Here is a 19,801-nt window from a genome sequence, read left to right on the forward strand (position 1 = left end):
AAATGGGATGACTGGGAGGCCCAGTCATTGAGCATCTGACTTTCAGCTCAGGGCATGGTCCCAGAGTCCCGGGATCAAGTCTCTCATCAGGTTTCCTGCGAGGGGCCTGCTTCTCCCTCTGCCTATATCTCTGCCTTTCTCTCTGTGTCTCTCATGAGTAAATAAACAAAATCTTTAAAAAAAGTTTCAGAAGCATGTAATTCTATAGGGCAGGATGAGATGCAACATATCTTCACCACATTTTTTCTAGCCTAGTTTCACAAAGAAGGTATCTAGATGGTAGCAGCACAGTCCTTACAAAAACCAGCTTAGAATTGTGTATACCATTAAGTAACTTAGGAAAAATTTCACTAATAATGTATCTTTTTTGTTTAAAGGGAAATTTAAACCAGTTGAAGTCTACTGTTGATCAAAATCTACTGTCATCAGTCCATTTGCATTTTGGGAACAGGAGAAAAGCCAGCTCCTAGGATCCTTGAACAAAATCTCTGCTTGGAAATTTTCTGCAATACTAAAAGCCATTTTGCAGCAATTCTTTATGACACTTTCATGACAGACTATAAAATACAATTGCCCAAAATGATTAACAAATCAATTATGCTTCTGAGCCTAGTGGTTCTTCATAGCACATTTATAAATGGAAAAACAACATGTAAATGGCAGTTTGTGGAAGAATGGCATACACAGCCATTATCATATGTGGTGAATTGGACACTAACAGGAAACATCTGCATGGACTTCTATGGAGATTGCTGGTTTGGGGATGTAAATACTAAAATGAATACTTCAGGCAATCAAGTTGTTCCCCAGATTTGCCCTTTGCAAATTCAATTGGGAGACATCCTTGTAATTTCTTCCGAACCATCTCTTCAGTCTCCAGAAATAAATCTGATGAATGTTTCTAAAGCATCATTCATTGACTGTCTGCAAAACACCACAACTGAAGATCAGTTACTTTTTGGTTGCAAACTAAAAGGAATGCATACTGTTAATTCACAGTGGCTGAGTGTTGGGACACATTATTTTATTACAGTAACAGCAAGTGGTCCATCGCTTTGTCACCTGGGGCTACGACTAAATGTGACAGTGAAAGAACAGTTCTGCCAGGAATCTCTGAGTTCAGAATTTTGCTCTGGGCATGGTAAATGTCTTACTGAAGTTTGGAGCAAGACATACAACTGCCATTGCCAGCCTCCATTTTCTGGAAAATATTGCCAGGAACTTGATGCATGTTTTTATAAACCATGTGAAAATAATGGCATTTGCATTAATAAAAGAGGAAAATGGAATAAGCAAGGATATGAATGTATCTGTCACCAACCATTTACAGGTAAGATTATTTTTTTAAAAAATAACATAATTCTATTAAAATAAGAAAATAAACAGTTCCTTAACTGTTACTTTCCAAAAACAAAAAACAAAAAACAAAAAATAAAACAAAAAACTAAACTTCTAAAAATTTTGTAGATTTTTTAGATTGGGCTAAAGTTGTAATCTGGACACATAAAATTACATTCAGACAAGTTATCTGAATTATTTTTTTCTTATTTAAATAAGAGGGTTTTTAAAAACATACTTTACCCTGAAGTATATATTTTTACATCCTTCTCAAAATTCACTCTTAATGTATCATACATTTAAAAAAACATTATCAGAGTAATATTAGTCATAGAATAAAATTTCTAAGCTTATGATATTTAGTTTAAACAGTTCTGGGAATTAAGTGTGGATCTGAGTGGAGGAAGGTAAAAATATATGTGGTTGTGAGGAAGGCATGAAGTTGCTTGGCAGAATTGGAAAGGAAAAGATAAAAAAGATAAAAAAAAAAAAAAAAAAAAAAGGAAAGGAAAAGATAACTGTGTGCCAAGAGCAATGTTCTTTTTTTTTGAAAGAGGGGGCACACACACACTCAACCTGGGGTAGAGTAGGGGCAGAGGGAGAGGGAGAGAGAATCTTAAGCAGGCTCCATGCCCAGTTCAGAGTCTGTCATGGGGCTCAGTCTCATGATGCTGGGATCATAACCTAAGCAGAAATCAAGAGTAGGTCACTTAACTGATTGAGCCCCAAGAGCAATGTTCTTAATGGATGTTGGTGCAGCCCTATGAAGTGATTGATAGATAATAGTGGAAAGGAAGGAAATAATTTGACATAATTAATTAACCTGGCTATAATAAACTAAATGAGAGACAATGATGAGGAAAGGTTGTAAAAAGAAGACATTTGGTGAGTAAATGAAGCCAGCAATCTAAAAACAATGTAAAGTATACTACCTGAGATTGAAGTCAGGATTTAAGGGAAAATCAACTATCACTTTTTGAAAGTTTACTATGGAATTTGGGTGATCAGAGGGAAATGAAGAGAAACATTGAGAAATATAGAGAAAAACTTAATCTGTAGAAATTTATGAAAGGGTTTCTTTTACTGGGAATTTAGAGACCTGGCATAGAGACTTACAAGGGTAATAGGTAAGACAAGGATGATCTAACAAAGGGAATTGCTTGACGCAGTTTGTAATGATAGTGTAGGAAAACAAGCAACAGATTGGTAGTACACTTGGTCAAGAGGGTGAGCAGTAGATATGAATAGAACAGATGAGGCTCAGGGATACAAGTGTAAATTCTTTCAGGTAGGCTTTAGGGGACTTCAACAAGGTTTTTCTTCCCTGTGCTTGGGAAGACTATTGGATCCAAGTTTGAGAAGACTGTATAATAAAATATCTCAATAAACTCTTGTAGGCTGTAAAATTAACCTAAGCCAATCTTTAAGAGAAATTTTAGACTTTATAGTAGGGGAGTACTAAGACCATTTCAGAAGTTAATTCTAGCAATATTGGTACAATATTGATACAATCTCTGCCTATAACTGGGATCAAATTCTCATTTTACTCTTACTGGCAGTGGTGAACAAAGATTTAAGTAACCTTGACTTTTCCTGGAGTTTATCAGGTAATTAAAATAAGACAGGTCAGCAAAAAAGTGAAAGCACTCGAATTGCTGATTTGGGGTGAATGATAAAGCAACTTAATTGAGAGATCCTCAAGTATACATTTTAGTTTGGCCAAAGAATTTTAAATAAATATTTGGCCAGAAAATTTCTACCATCTATTAGAATATTAATTGGCACATATGTAACCATATGTCATAGAATGCTATATTAATGATTTTATTTTAGTCACATATAGTGATTTGTTTCTATCCAATGTTTATTTATTAGAAACACGCCATAGATAATTTAAATCATTAAAGATTAAACACCATAATACTGAACATATAGCATAATGCCCTTTAATTATAATTGCCTCAATTTTCCATCTCAGATGATACAGAAATATGTAGAATTACCAAAGAAATTGAGAATATTAACTGTATTAATTTGCTAGTGATACCATAACAAAGTACATTGCTTGAGTAAATTCAACAACAGAAATTTATTTTCTCCCAATCTAGAGGCTAAATGTTAAAGATCAAAGTGTCGTGTCAACAAGATTGGTTTCTTCTGAGGCCTCACTCCTAGGTCTGTACACAGCCCTTGTTCTCCTGTGTCTTTCCTCTGGATGGTCCATATGTCCAAATTTTTTTCTTAGAAGAACACCAATCACATTTGATTAGGACCTACCTTAATGGACTCATTTAATTTTTATTACCTGTCTGAAGATCCTATTTCCAAATACAGTCACACTATGAGGTCCTGGAAGTTAGGATTGCAAATATCTATTGGCCATTCTATTGTTAATTTAGTTTTTATACATGGAAATATTTGTCACATAATTATATTTATTTAAATTTTCATTGTGTTAGAGATTGGAGGTAAATGAAGGAAAAAGGGTTGTGTATTATTGAGGCAGGGCTTTCAGTCTATAAAGAACTTGAAAGGAATCAATGATAATGGCAAAAACTGCTTACAAATTAAATTAAGAATTCAGTTAGAATGGAAGGGTAGCTGGCCTATTGCTAAACTATGGGCAACTGTTTTAGAGTAACATGTCCATTTGCCATGCTCTGGAATTTTCTAGGCATGTTCTCTACAGAGGATATTATGAGCTATATAGAAAAGTATGCTATGAAAGATTATGGCATGTGATATTGTAGGACCACAGTAGTTTGAATTACTGAGATTTGAAAGTTTGATAGAACAGATAGGGCAAGAAAATGCAGAGTTGAAAGTTTGTGCATAATTTCTTAGAATCTGAGTAGCCTTTTCTCTTTATCCCCATTGTTTTAGATTTAACTTTATTATTTTACTTTACATATTTTTTATTGTGGAAAGAACACTTAATATGACATTTACCCTCTTAATAAATGTTTAACTGCACAATATAAAATTGTTGACAGTACAGGCAATGTTGTATAGCAATCTCTAGAGTTTATTCAACTTGCTTGACTAAAACTTTATGCCCTGGTTCCACCTCAGATGGTGCAAATCTTTCACATTTCCTCTATTGAATTATCATCCTGGCTAGGTGATAGGGCTAAGGCACAATATACTTTTGAATGTGTCACTTCATAAATTACCCCTGCAGGGCTCCAGTGTATGTTGAAGAAATTATAAAATATACTCCATTATGATGTATTAAATTGATACAAAACCAAAAAATCAATTTCAAAACGTTTGACATCAGTTTTCCATCTTCTGACCCAAACTGTAGTATTCATTGTTGATATCTAAGCTTTAGTTGATTTTCATAATTTGAATTTATTGATCATGTTTTGACAGATTATTTATCTATGTATATCATTATTAAAGAATTTGGGGAAAATTGATGACCATAGTTAATTATATACACTGTAAATGGTTTTAATCTAATTGAAAATTTGATTTCTTTCTTTTGAATAGGCATAAATTGTTCAGAAATTATTGACCAGTGTCAATCACATATCTGTTTCCATGGGAATTATGGCAATATTATTACAAATAATTTCATCTGTGAATGTGATGAGCCATTTTCAGGTAAAAAATGCACATATGTATGTATGTATGTATGCATGCATACAAATCACTTTAATTTTCCCTTATTTACTTCAAATTAAATTTGAAATATTTCATTAATTACTGAAAAATACAATTTTGGAGGTTCTACACTCTGACCTTGCTTTAGGGATATGCTTAATCAATATAATCAGTTCAGTTAGCAGTTAAATGATCCTGCTAAATATTCTGTAATATAAGATGAGTTTTGGACACCAGTTGACAAATTTTTCACCATGACAAAGTATATTTTGTTCTTAAGTTCTGAAATATTTTTAGATGTAGTGCACATAATTTGCATAATTTTGCATTTTGCACATACTTTGCATAATTATATCTAACTTATTTCCTTATGTAACATGTCATTACAGACAAATCCCCTTTTATGAAGTGTAAAAATTTTTTTATTTCTTCTCAAATGAATTTAAATATGTGGAATGAAATCACTGTTTAAACAAATACTTTCTTAACTATTGATTAAATGTTTAAATCATGAAAATATGTTTAAGCCATTCCAATCTCATCTTTAAGCTCTTCTACAGTTTCCCATTTTGGGGGAAATATAACTCATCATCAGTATATCTGTCTCTCTTCAAAATGTCTTTAAGCAGGGGTGTCTCCAGCTACAATTAGAAGACACCTACAGACTCCTTTTGTGGGAGTGCAACAAAACAATGCATGTCTTCCAAATTACAGAGAATGGTAATAACTCTTAAGGTCTCTCCTGCAGGTCCCTCCTCCTAACTCTGCTCAGGGAGATTTGAAATATTGGTAGAGCCACAGAGACATAGGTATCAGCCACTGTTCCTTAGTGGGAAGGGTTGGCCGCGGTGCTGGCAATGACTCCAGTTACGGTCTTCAAAAAAATCTTATCAGGTCTTTTATCCCCCAAGTCTTCTCTTTCCTCAAGAGAGTTTATGAGTTGAAAGATTTGTACAGTATTTTGCCGTATCCTGCATATGTATGGAAACTATATAATGTATCTTCCAAACCATGATATTTTTGAGAAAAAGTAGTAGCTAAAAGCAGTTATATAATATTTGAAATATTTGTCTATTGACAAACAAATCGGTTTAATTAAATCAGCAGACATAAAATAGTCCTATTCAAAAATTATTTTTAATAAAATTATTTTTAAAGAAAATAATTATAATTTGACCTTTGTACTCTACAAATCAAAGGAAATTTTAAAACATACTTTTTACTGATTATCTGAGATTACAAAATAATATAAGCAGAAATTATATTAAGCCATAGTTATCTCTAAATAATATGTTGCAAATATTTTTCTGAAGAATGAATATATATTTTTTAAGATTTATTTATTTATTTATTCATGAGAGACAGAGAGAGAGAGAGGCAGAGACACAGGCAGAGGGAGAAGCAGGCTCCATGCAGGTAGTCCGATGTGAGACTCGATCCCGAGACTCCAAGATCACGCCCTGGGCTGAAGGTGGTGCTAAACCGCTGAGCCACCCGGGCTGCCCTAGAATGAATATTTTTATTGTGGTCTTATTCTAATAATAATTTTCATCATCATAATAAATAATAAAACAAAATAAATAATAAAATAAAATAAAAAATAATTTTTTGAAGTTATACCCTCTTCAGAGTTGCATTTATGATTAATAAATTGAAATTGTTAATGTCTTCAATTGACTCCTAACTATGCCATTCTTGAGGACATTTTCACTGAACTCTTTAGGTTCCTGTTAATCTCAATAGAAATCTGCTAAATGAAATTTAGCCTCAATTCAGTTTTTTTGTGTAAAATGCACAAATCAGATTTTTTTCATAGGAGCCATATTTTTATTCTGTTCACTATTACTTTCTTTGACAAACCTTTTCAAAGAAAAGCTTTATGAAATAAATGATCTTCATATATAGTTCCTTTGAATGTTTGGCCAGTCTTAGGTGCTGCAAAGTTGTAGGGCTTCTCAATTTATTTCCATTATGTTCTGGTACATAATTATGCATAAAATATCCAATCTTCCTCAAATAGTTCTTCCCACAACTCCAGTTATTCCCAAGCACAATTATAGCATGTATAATATTATGGACTTTTGAACTTACTGAATATGTTCAGTGTCTCTGTTGTGTTATATAGAAATACATTTTAATGTATTTTTAAAAATAAATACTACTCACTAAAACTTTCAAAAACTGATTTTTTGAGTGTGCTTAATTTATTAAGCTGTTTGAGTAAATGCTTATTACTGATTTTGAACAAGTTGCAACCAAAATTTAGAGGATTCTTTCACTAAAATGTCATTGAGACACTGGATTTATTAGCAATCACTCCTCAGAAGCTTAAACGTTTCTAAAATCCAAATGTTGATGGACAGCAGCAAAATAAAGTATACTGCCATGTAACATGTTTCTCCCCCCTCCTATCAGCTTTGTTTTTAAAAAATGTCCTGTGAATATTTAAAGTTATTTGTAAAATTTGCAACTATACATTCTGTTTCAATTAGGTGAATATCACTCTTTTGGATTAAAATATGAATTACGTGTGCACCACAATAAATTCCAAGTTAATACCAGCCTTTTCTCAACTTAATCAAAAATGTATATATCAAGATATACTTAACCAATTTTTTCTATGATTTTAACACAAGAACAAATAACTTTATCTTTGAACAACTTGACTGAATTTTCAAAAGCATTCCTAATATCATCAGATATCTTGCATCCAATAGAATAAACTTGTAAAACTTTCTACTTAATTCAATTAATTAAATGGAAAAATCAAATGATTATTGAAATTAACTGATGATTTATTTGAAGTCTCTAATTTTACTAATATCAAGCAGCTAGAATCGTTATTGTGTGAAATTATTGTGTTAATTGAGCTGACACATTTATATAACTATCATTTTACTTGTATGTGTACAGAGAAACTTGCAATTGAAAATGAGGAAAATCATTTTGGGACAGTCACTTGATCTAAATGAAAAGACATGTTTCACAGAGTAATACATAAGAATGCCTTCTGCATCAACCCCTAATTTATCATTGGCAGGCAGTCTTCTGTGATAATTACTAGCATTTAAAATAGATGCTAATTGAATGCCTGGGTGGCTTAGCGGTTTGGCGCGTGCCTTTGGCCCTGGGTGCTATCATCAGCAAACAAGGATGATGACTCTATTAAAAGATCTAGTAACTATTACAGATTGGGTTATTTTTTGGTACCTATTTATTGCATTATCCTGTGATTTAAAGCCATAACCAAAAAAATGTACAGGAAACATCACATTTTTAAACCTTATAAAGTACATATGTATGTATGTATGTATATATGTACGTATCTATCAATCTTTAATCAATTTAATTAAATACTGCAAAAAAAAAAGCTATAGAGTACACCAATCCTATTTTAATAGTAGTGATCCTTTAGAAGAAAACATATTCCTAAATTTTAAGACGCCTCAAATATTATGAAAGAGTATGAATAAGAAAAATTAACTGTGAGGTCAAACTGCAATCTCAGACATTATAAAAGTAGAATTAATAAAGATCTAATAAAAATGTATTAAATTATACTCTTTATTGTAATTCTAAATTTCAAATGTTATATGAGATTTATGTATCTATTATAAAGTGACTTGCTATAATTTTATAACTCGGTAAAGTTTATTGCAAAAAAATTACTGTATCTTTTTGAGCAATTCAAGGAACTATGAAAATTCTCATTTTATACTTGGTTAGTTCCTGGCTTACTTTCACACTTTTAAAATATGAGTTTGATATAATAACAAGTGATTGTCAGAAAATAAAGTCTTCAGTCTTAGTTTAGGACTAATTTATCACTAGAAAAAAACAATTTTAGTTTCAAAATTCAAAAAGATTTATTTGCAAGGCAAACTGGGATTCGTACCTAAGATAAATGATTTAAAGAAATCATGGCATGGTATTGGAAGAATAATCAATTTTTTAGGTTTGAAAACCTCAGACAACAGGAGGTCTAGTCTGCGTAGTGACAGGTACTATATGACATTTCATTAGTAGTTTAAATCAGTTTGCATCAGAAGGTGAGCAGAATATTTTCCAGTACAAAGTAGGTTTCTCAATTTTTAAAGCATCTATCAGTAGGTAGAATTCATAGAAAATAGTATTTTGTTCATGGAAAGGAAAGCTAGCAGGAGCTAAATCAGATATATTTTTTCATTTTTAATAATTGAACTTTAATCCTATTTGAAACTCAATTCTGATAAAGGTTGGAAAATTAATCTCTCAGTTTGACCTTGGTTCTAACCCCCAGCCATGTAGATGATTGAACTAGTCCTTATTCTCCATAAGTGTAATTTGTTAAATATTGCGAATAGTTAATAATATTACATGAGCTGATAGGCACTCTACCTGTACACTCAACTCTGAGGTTTAGCATTCATAAAATTTGGAGTTAAAATTATGGCAAATATTTACACAAGTTAATCTAACACATTTAATGATGTACATAGTTTTTTAGATGTTGACTAGGAACAAGTTCATGTACTTTACTCGGGATAATTATTATTTTTACGATGTCAAACTTCATTATGTGGAATTTTCTTGATTCTCTAGTGACTGTGATCATTATCAACATTGATGATGACCTATATAGTTCTAAGGACAGCTTAATCCACAGTAACATAGCACTGAAAAGCAAAGGCTCTATATCTAATTACTAACATGAATTATTTCCTTTGCTATTTACCCTACTTATCCTGACAAAGAACCGAGGTTCTTTGCACCTTCTGATTAGTCTTCCTTCTATTGTGAAAATCCTCCTTTTATTGACAGAGCAATGAATCCAAGTGTTCCCCATCCCAGTGTAAATAGTCTGGAGACAATTTATGCATCTAATCAATATCTAGTATATATTATTCAGTTTATAAATAGTAATTATTGATAATTATAGGATCAGGATGATCATGATTTTTTTTATTTCTTGTAATAATAAATGACAGCATAAATTGATTACCAATGAAAAGACTTAAATGCCCAATAAAGTACATAATATAAATTTATAAAACATATGTTGTGACACTTTGTCTTTTCATTACTATTGAATAAATATTTAATTACTATTTATCATGTGTCTTTCTTTTTACCAGAAAGCAAGTCCACAAAATAATTAATCTCATTTCTATTTAACCTTTTGAGAAAATGATGGAAATACAAGTATAACTTGGATTCTTTTACTCCAATGATATTATTGTCATAAGCCAGTATATGATGTTGTTTCCCTGGTCTGTTCAGTGAAAAGTTAATTAAATATTAACAGTGAGGCAGTGTCAATGTATAGTTGTATAGACAAATAGGATTCTATAGATCCTGAGAACCAGTAAGGCTTACTTGCTTTGCCATTTTTAAGTTATCTTCCTTCATTGATTTGAATTTAATTTATTCATTTTTTTAACATAAAGACAATTTATTGACTTGATAATACTGTCTTCTGGCCTTCATTATTTCTCATATGAAGTCAGTTATCATTTGCGTTATTGTTCTCTATGGATATCTCTTTTTTTCTCTGATTTAGTAATTTTATATTTTGGTTATTGACTGTACCCTGCATGGGAATGATTTTCTTTGTATTTGTCCTACGTAGAGATTATCCAACTTCTCAGATGGTAAACTAATATTTCACTATGTTTGGAAAGTTTTAGACCATTATTTTCAATTATTTTTTACTGCCAAAGTCCCTCTCTCCTTTACTTCTACAATTACACATTTGGTAGACACCTTATTATTTTCCTACTTGTCACTGGCACTATTCATTTTAGTTCAGTTATTTTTCTCCTTGTAACTTTTCTTCAAATTAATTTATGTTGATTTTGTTTGTTTTGTTTACTGATGCTTTCTAACTCTGGCTGGATTTGTTCATTTTGCAAGGACTTTGTGTGTTTTGTGTGTGTATGTGTTTAATATTTTTTAAGTTGGAAATATAATTGGCATATAACATTATATTAGTTTCAGATATGCAACATGATTTGATATTTGCATATAATGGAAAGTGGTCACTGCAATAAGTCTAGTTAACTTCCATCATCATACACAGGTACAATTTTGTTTTCTTATGAAGAGAGTTGGGGTGCTTTTAGACAGTTTTATAGTTTTCTGTTAGAAAGTTCATCCCTGGGTGGCTCAGCGGTTCAGCGCCTGCCTTTGGCCCAGGGCGCGATCCTGAAGTCCCGGGATCCAGTCTCACATTGGGCTCTCAGCATGGAGCCTGCTTCTCCCTCTGCCTGTGTTTCTGCCTCTCTTTCTCTCTCTCTCTCATTCTCTCGCGCGCGTGCGCGCGCTCCTGAATAAATAAAATTTAAAAAAGAAAGTTCATCTGAAAGTATTCATAGTAGTGCAAAATAACACAATCACCAATGTCAATATTTCTCTTATGCACTCGCTTCTTTTTTTTCAATCTCCAGAACTTTTCTCTCTTAACTTTGAAACAGGTAATTTTTCAAAGACTCTAAACAGGGACCACCGTATAGATATCTGTTACCTTAAGCATCAAGTATATATAATTAGGCATAAGGATAAATTTTTGGCAAAGTAATTCTGACTTCACTTGACATACGATGGTAAATATTTTTTAAATATTTTATTTATTTAGTAGAGAGAGAGAGTGAGAGCATGAGCAAGTGGAGAGGCAGTGGGAGAAGCAGACTCTCCGCTGATCAGAGAGCCCAACTCAGGGCTCAATCCCAGGATCTTGGAATCATAACATGAGCCAAAGGCAGATGCTTAAACGACTGAGCCACCCAGGCACCCAATGGTAAATATTTTTTAATTAAATTCACAATTATAGATGAGGCAGCTTTGGTAAATGGAGCACCGTCAAGAAGCAGAACCTCTAAAGAAAGACAATTGAGTAGCTATGATAAATATATTATACCCAAATAATTTTACTTAGTACAACCAACTTAATTTTCTAAATATATAATTTTAAAAGATACTTTCTTTTTCAAAATATTCTAATTACTTTTCCTTTGCTTATATTACATGGTAGAAAGATGGAATTGAGAGTTAAATAAATTTGGTTATTGGATTACATAATAATGATATATAAATTTTAGTCATGTAATTTTTTATTACTTTATTTACAATATGAAGAAAATATAACATGTCTTCCGCACTCACTGTGTAGAATAAATTATATAAGAAACACAGCATAGATGTGGTTAATATAGATTACCACTGGAGTTAGGCAGACTTGGGTTCCAAGACCAACTCTACAATTCCCTAGCTTTCTGATATTTATAATATTATTTAAGGTCTCTAAATTTTAAATTTCTGATCTGTAAAATTATGATAATTGACATATTCATCTCACTTTTTTTTTTTCTGAGGACTAAATGAAACAACTCATGTAAAATACTGGTAAAATGACAGACACAGCGTAAGTATGCAATTAATTTTAGCTGTTGCTACTTTTGCTATTGTTTGACATAACTTCACTCAATGCGTATTTCTTCTATTTTACTAGTACAGTGAAATCTGGTCTCTTTGTTTCCCCCTAGCATTTGAGTATTTATACTTCTATCTCCTTTTATTAACCTACTTCTAAAACAATCATCTTCTGTATTCAAATAGTTCTAGTGATTATCCTATGAATAAATAATAAACATTCCCATTTCCCCTGATTTTGCTCATAGTTTTTACCTTCTCTAGGATGAAGTCCCCTTTCTTTTCCTTTCTTTCTCCAAAATTCACTTCCTTTACTCCTACGATTTACAAAGTCCTTGGCAGCAAAGCCTGCAATCTAGTCAAATTTACAACCCCATCTTGCAGCACATATAAGGTATTGAATAAATGTTTCATAATCAAGAAAGTAAGAGACGGGGCTATTCTTAATCTTGAAGGAATTCAAAGTATTATGATTCTCTTCTGACAGACATACTTGAGAATAGATACGAAGCAAAAAATGCCTTTCAATCTGAAGTCACAAGGTTATATTTGAGTATTATACACTTGTTGTAATATATAGAAGGAAAAAGATCACAGTTTTTGCTAGGTGTTTTATTAGGATCCTGAAAGAATATTAAATATGTTATTTCTTAAAAATGAAAGATATGATCTGGCTACACATTGCCATGTGGTTAATGTGACTATCTGCTTATCTTTGACTCATAATGTGTTCACTTTTCATACCAACTATGAAAATGACATTATTGTATTGTTTTTAAAGTGAAAAAAGTATGAAAGCCTTTAGCCTTGCAATATTGAATGTACCAATACTTTCCCTTGTAGAATGTTGAACTGGCTCTCATTAGTGACAGCTGTTCTATACATTGCAATAATACTGCCTATATAATTGTGGTAATTTTTCACTTCTGATTTGTCAGTTTCAGTGATTTAAACATTACTTGATGACTGCTTGAAAATTATTGATGCTTTTTTCTATATTAAGTATTTTCTGTTGGTGCAGTGTAAGTCTTTTAATGAGTTCTTGAATTTTGTTGAAGTCTGCATGTTTTAATTCTTTGTTCAAGTAAACAGGTGTGACAATTTATAGAATCCCATGCAGAAACTCTCTAATTACTCCTTCTTGGGACTTTGAAATGTGTCTTATGGGAAATAGCCATAAACTTATTTTTTAGATACAGGAGCATTTCTTAACATATGGCTTCAACTTTTATTTAATGAAAAAAACTTGAAAATAAAAATCTAGGAAGTTGAAGTTACAGAATGTTTTATCCTATAGGTAGTTTTATTATTCTATTTTGTCTGTTAATATTCAATGATACTAAATTTTTAATGCTAGCTATGAAATCCCAACACAAAAATTACTAAAGTAGGGCAGCCCGGTTGGCTCAGTGGTTTAGCGCCACCTTCAGCCCAGGGCCTGATCCTGAAGACCCGGGATGGAGTCCCACCTCAGGCTCCCTGCATGGAGCCTGCTTCTCCCTCTGCCTGTGTCTCTGCCTCTCTCTCTCTCTCTGTGTCTCTCATGAATAAATAAATAAAATCTTTAAAAAAAAAGAATTACTAAAGTATCATAAACATCCCTTTCAGTATATATGATCATGTTTGGTTTCTTTAATTTGTCAATTTGATTACAATAATCAAAAATTCCAATTTTTTACAACCCTCTTCATTATGATCAGTCTTACCTTAACAACATTATTAACTGCATACATATTTAGGAGCATTTTTAGAAATGTCCCCCAAAATGAGAATTTCCTGATTCAAGACAAATGTTTGCAAACTATCAATATGTTTTGATACCAATTGTGCTGCAATTCAGTGGAATTCTTTATCAAGCTAAAGAGTACCTTTTAAAATAATATAAATTAAGAAATTATTTTAAGATATATATTTTAATGAGATCATTCAGTAATTTTGTAAAGAAAGTAATTTATTTTTCTGTCATTTATGCATTAGTTTCATTCCATTGGTATATTTGTCTACCTATCTATGATAGATCCATTTTGATGGCTATACCTGATATGATGGTGTTGTGAAGAAATTTTTTCTCAACCCTTCAAAATTCTTCTAGCTGATTTAAGAATTAATTTGATATGAGAAAGATCAACAGAAGAATGAGAAATAAGTTTAAATTATGTGGAAGAGGCCCAATAATGAAATTGAGACTTGAAGAAATGATCAAGGCAGCCAGTTTTTATACTTTTGATACAAAGAGAAAATAAAATTATGAGAAATTGGCAGAACAAAGAAAACTTATGTTTGGGAGCTACAATTAGTAAGGAATTCTAAACAGAATTTGGGCTGAGGTGGTAAATTAGCAAAGGTAGTGTAACAGGCGTAGTTCTTCAGCCTTTTTGGCTCTGGTTTTCCTATCCCTGATAGTAAGATTATCTCATTACATCCTGATACAGGGAAGGTAGATTTCACATGGGAGATTTATCTCTTACTTATTGGAAATAAAGGGAGATCAGGTGTTTTTCTTGGACTAGCTGTTTCTTAAGTAACTTTTTAATTCAAAACATTCAGTATGTCAAAATGGCACATTTTAAGAAGTCCTGTCCTTGGCTCCTACATTGGATGTATCTGAACTTAGATCTGTCAAAGAATAATTTTCATAGAGTTTATTCTGTTTTCTAGTAGAATCTAAACAGTATGCGGCATGACAGATGAGCCCACTAATTGGTATTTAAGGACTGAGGTTTCACTTTAGCTGCAGTTTTATAAGGAACTGGAGTTTCTCTGCCATCATGACTGCTTTTGGAAACCACCTGCTCCTACAAGATAGCAATTGTAGTGATTTTTTTCCCCTGAAAATTGTTCCTTAATCATTATTACTCATATAATAAGCATTATATTTGAATAATGAAGAATTGCATTTGATATGTTGAGAACTATAGAGCAAACAATACTTTTAGTTTACTGAATTTATATAATCATTTCTATGATATTCTTTATTGTCTTCTGAGTCTAGGACACATATTTAAATAAATTAAATTACTTCATGAAAAGATGATAACTGGGAAATGTGTGTTTGGCAGGGAGGACTGAAATTTATAAAATGAGTCTAAACTTTAGGTAAGGTAAAACAACATACATCGTGTAGCTTTATTTTCACATACCAGTGAATTTCTGATTAAATCTAAGATGCTAATTTCAAAGTAGTGCCTTATTCTTTTCAGCATTTGCTCATAGAAAATTCACTGTCTGGCTACATACCATTAACTAAAAGTAAAATTGTTTTCAAATGAACATTTTTCCCTCTCACAGCATTTTGACACCAGATATATATATATATATATATATATATATATATATATATATATATATATATATATTTAACCCTATAATTTTGATTTTTCAAGGGCTTATTTTCTAATTTTCAGCCAAAAAATAAGTCTCTTTCTCTATTTTTGTTTTAATATTCTCAAGAGCCCTTTCTTTATTTCTTTATTTTTCCCCTACTATTCACTTCCAACACTTTCAGCACTTTTAATTCTTATGCTCTTACATTTTCAACTACCTCACAGAATTTTTACTGCTTATTTATTGTTGTGTAATAAACTGACCCTAAACTTAGTGGCTTAAATCAATAACAACATTTATTTTACTTATGAATCAACAATTTGCTTTTATATTTGCTTTCATAATTGCTGTGAGGAGTGGCTCAAAGGCAGGGTACAAGAATCATCTGAAAATTGCTTATAATATTCACCTAGAACTTCACAGTTCTAGAAGGTGATGCTGGCTCTTGACAGAAATGTTAGCTGGTGATATTGGATGGAATACTTACATGTACCCCCTGTGCATGACGTTAACTTTCACAACATGGTACCAGGATTCCACAACCAGCCTCTGGAGAGAAGAGTAAGCTGCATCACCTTTTATGACCTAGCCTCAGAGATGACATAAAATAATTCTTTCTACATTCTTTTTGTTAAAGATGCTATAAAAGTCTTCTCAGATTGAAGTGTAAAGCAAAGGTCCTGGGAGACCATACTTAGTTGGAAATACTGCTGCAGCCCATATTTGATAGTCTACCATAGAACATTTTCCTTTTTTCTCTCTCTGTAAAGACTGATTCTTTACTGTAAAACCTGATTCTCAGGCTTCCTCTTCTTCTGTAGCTTATTATAGCAAAAGTTACTCATTCTGCTATTTAACTCACATGTGCCATGAGGCCATTATTGCTTCCTCTTAGCTAACATTTGCACTTATTAAACTATTGTTTTAGCCATGTCTTTCAAAACCTCCTCCTTCTTTGAGCTTCAAGCCACCTCATATCAGATTTGCTATTCCTTTCTGCATTGTCATTTACTCTCTTCTTGGTTCCACATCATTAACTGATGGATCCAACATCTCACTTATAATCTTTCTTTTTTCAATTGCAAATCCCATCATCACTATTTTAAAATAGCACTTCAAATTCTTTGATTATTTCAACTCCTAGGAATATCACAGTCATTTTACTATAGCAACTCATACCCATAAAGATGCCAAGAACCTCATCATCATCTTGAAATAGTGAGTTTTCCTTCTAATTCCCTCACTTTCCAAATCAATCTACATTTCATTTTTGGAGCCCAAATCATTTTTTATTTCTCCTGAGACAATTTGTTTTGATAGGAAAAATAGGTTTTTTGAGTTCAAGGACTTGGAGATGATCCCATATCTGCTGTTTATTGATCTTTACCAAGACACTTAATTAACTTTTATGAATCTAAGTTTTTCATGTGCAGTTATTGAGGGAAAAAAAGCATTATTTTGAAGTGTGACTTAGATCTTGTATATAAAATGCAAATACTATTTTCACTGTTTGAGATGCACTAGATTATTGTTAGTTTCTTCTTCCAAAAATTTTTTGTCCTTCTATAACTAATCAACTTAGTTGTCATACTTCTGTCATACCCTATGATGCATATAGTTATGTTTGGATTATTCAGATCATGTGTTTTCTCTCTACTTTTTACAGTTACTGACCACTGGTGATGCAAATCTCAACATTTTTTATGGTTTTAAAAATATATCTGTCGTCTCCAGACTCAGCAATACCCTCAACTTTGATTTGCCATCTGTTTTAGGGGCTTAAATAGGAACTTCTCTGATTGTCTACTGCTACTTTTCCAAAATCTCAAACTTTTTTTGTTGCTCAACCACTTTTTCCTAAAGCTTCCCCTCATCCCATCTCCATGTAGTATATACTTTTTTATCTGCTACACAGAAGGGACATACTACATATGATATCCATCAACTTTTATCTTTTATCAATTTATTTTAACCATATAATTCCTCATCTCCTTTCCTCTATTTTCATTTACTTTTATGACAATAACATTCTGACCTGAATCATCCTCTTACCCACAATCTAATATAATATATACATTTAGCCCAATTGGGCTTATTATTTGATATATATTTTAATTTATAAGGAAATTACACTTAATTCATTATCTTACTTGATGGCGTAGACTACTCATGAGGAAGAATTCTTCTATTGGATATCCTTGTTATTGCTTATCACAACATAGCCTAAAGCTATGGCCCATAGGAGTTTGTATGCAGGAAACTTTATTTTAGTTTTGAGCCACATAGGAGAAGAAATACCAGATAAAAGCACATTAGTGAGAGAGTATAAAGCCTAGGAGAGAGATACTGTTATGAAAGATAGTGTTTACAAACACTGAGTTTGATATTAAGTAGAAAAAATAATAAATTTTGATTGAAAAATGACTAATAATCAATTAATGAGATGGAGTGATTGCTCACAAGGACACTAAAATAAAGTTCTAATGTTTGAATATTCTCATTTGAACTGCATCCTCTCTGTCAATTTTACCTGTAACTGAAATCATTTTATACAAATGATATGATTTATATTTCGATTTATGTGCACATGATTAGATAATGTGCTCAATAAATTTTAAATAATTTGTGAAATGAATCATGATCAGCAAAAACTTCTTTAAAAAATTAAGGCATGGGATGCCTGGGTGGCTCAGTGGTTGAGAGTCTGCCTTGGCTCTGGGCTTGATCCTGGGGTCTTGGGATTGAGTCCCCCATCAGGCTACCAGTGAGGAGCTTGCTTCTCCCTCTGCCTATATCTCTACCCCTCTCTCTGTATCTCTCATGAATAAATAAATAAAATCTTTTTTAAAAATTAAGGCATATTATTAAAAAACTTATTAAAATATGTAAGAGCTTTTACTAAAACTTTTTTAGGTCAGACAAGTTTCACAAACTTTCCTATAAGAATGTTTCTAAACATTTAATGATAGCACTTTTCTTCTTAGATATAGGATATATAATTTGTAAAATATTTATAAAATCTCTCCCTTTTGTGATCACCATGGCACCCTGTCTTTCAAGAGAAAATGTGGATCTTCCAAACATATCTAGATTCTTCCAAAGAGGTTAACTTCTGATTACATTCAGACTTAGGAAAAAAAAAAAAAAAACCTGCATTTCAACTCTATATTAGTACACCACTTCCTTTTAAGGATCCTTCAATTCTGGGATTTTATTTTTGAGGAATAATTAAGCAAATATATATTCTAATGTACCTTATGATTACCTTCAAAGTGCATGAAAATTGGCATTATCATGTTAGGTTGTATACAAAGAAAGTACTATTTTTTTTAGTAATTGAATAACGTGAATTAAGACTAGATATATGGTGAATACATGTAATCATCCACATTTAAACTACATATTAAAGAGACTAACAGAATAAAACATAGAATAATCCAACCAAATCTCTCCTATCCCATGTAAGTCTCATATTTTATTCCTGATTATGTTTCATTTAGAAATAAAATGACAAGGAAAATTTTAGGAAATAATAGAATTTAAAACAGATATTTAAGATGCTTATGGGGTCTGACTCTAGTTTGCTTTAAAACTACTAAAACATTTTATTAGAAGTAGAATAGTAATTTACATAATCACATGATTCTCATTAAGAGAAAAATACAAAACAAAAATAGTCTGTAATTCAAAGTAGAGGAAAAAAATCCATCAACTTTCATTTCCCAAAGCATTTTATTTTATGGTCAAGAAATATTTTTCTTACTAATTGCTCTGGTCAATGATAACGGGACCATATCTGGAATTTTTAAATTTTGGAATAAATGTTCTTTCTTAATCATAGTAGGTTTCAACATAAATTACAATGATATCAAAGCAGGAGTCAGTGAAGTTTTAGTTCTGGTTGTGATACGCTAAGCTAAGATCTGAAAACCACTAATTTTCCCCCTTCTGTCAATTCAATTTACAGCCTGTTTCTAGCATTCATCTACATTCATCTTCATTTTATTTTTAGCTCCTGCAAACTTTCTATGCCATCATTTTTATATCTCCACCTTTACTTTCAGTATTGTACACTGTATCTACATCCATCTTTCTACATGAAGTTATCATCTATGTAACAATT

General features: G+C 31.8%; 1 protein-coding gene across 1 annotated transcript in view; it reads left to right on the top strand.

Annotated features, from left to right (window-relative positions):
• The first annotated feature begins 396 nt into the window (after positions 1 to 396).
• Positions 397 to 19,801, top strand: part of EYS (EGF-like photoreceptor maintenance factor) — a 1,514,868-nt gene continuing 1,495,463 nt past the window's right edge. Inside the window, exons 1-2 of the mRNA XM_077903501.1 lie at positions 397 to 1,330; positions 4,834 to 4,947. Coding sequence (XP_077759627.1) covers positions 550 to 1,330; positions 4,834 to 4,947 — 895 coding nt within the window. The 5' untranslated portion in view covers positions 397 to 549. The remainder of the gene's footprint in view (positions 1,331 to 4,833; positions 4,948 to 19,801) is intronic.

The sequence above is a fragment of the Canis aureus genome, chromosome 7 (assembly GCF_053574225.1).
Source record: "Canis aureus isolate CA01 chromosome 7, VMU_Caureus_v.1.0, whole genome shotgun sequence".
Classification (NCBI taxonomy): domain Eukaryota; kingdom Metazoa; phylum Chordata; class Mammalia; order Carnivora; family Canidae; genus Canis; species Canis aureus.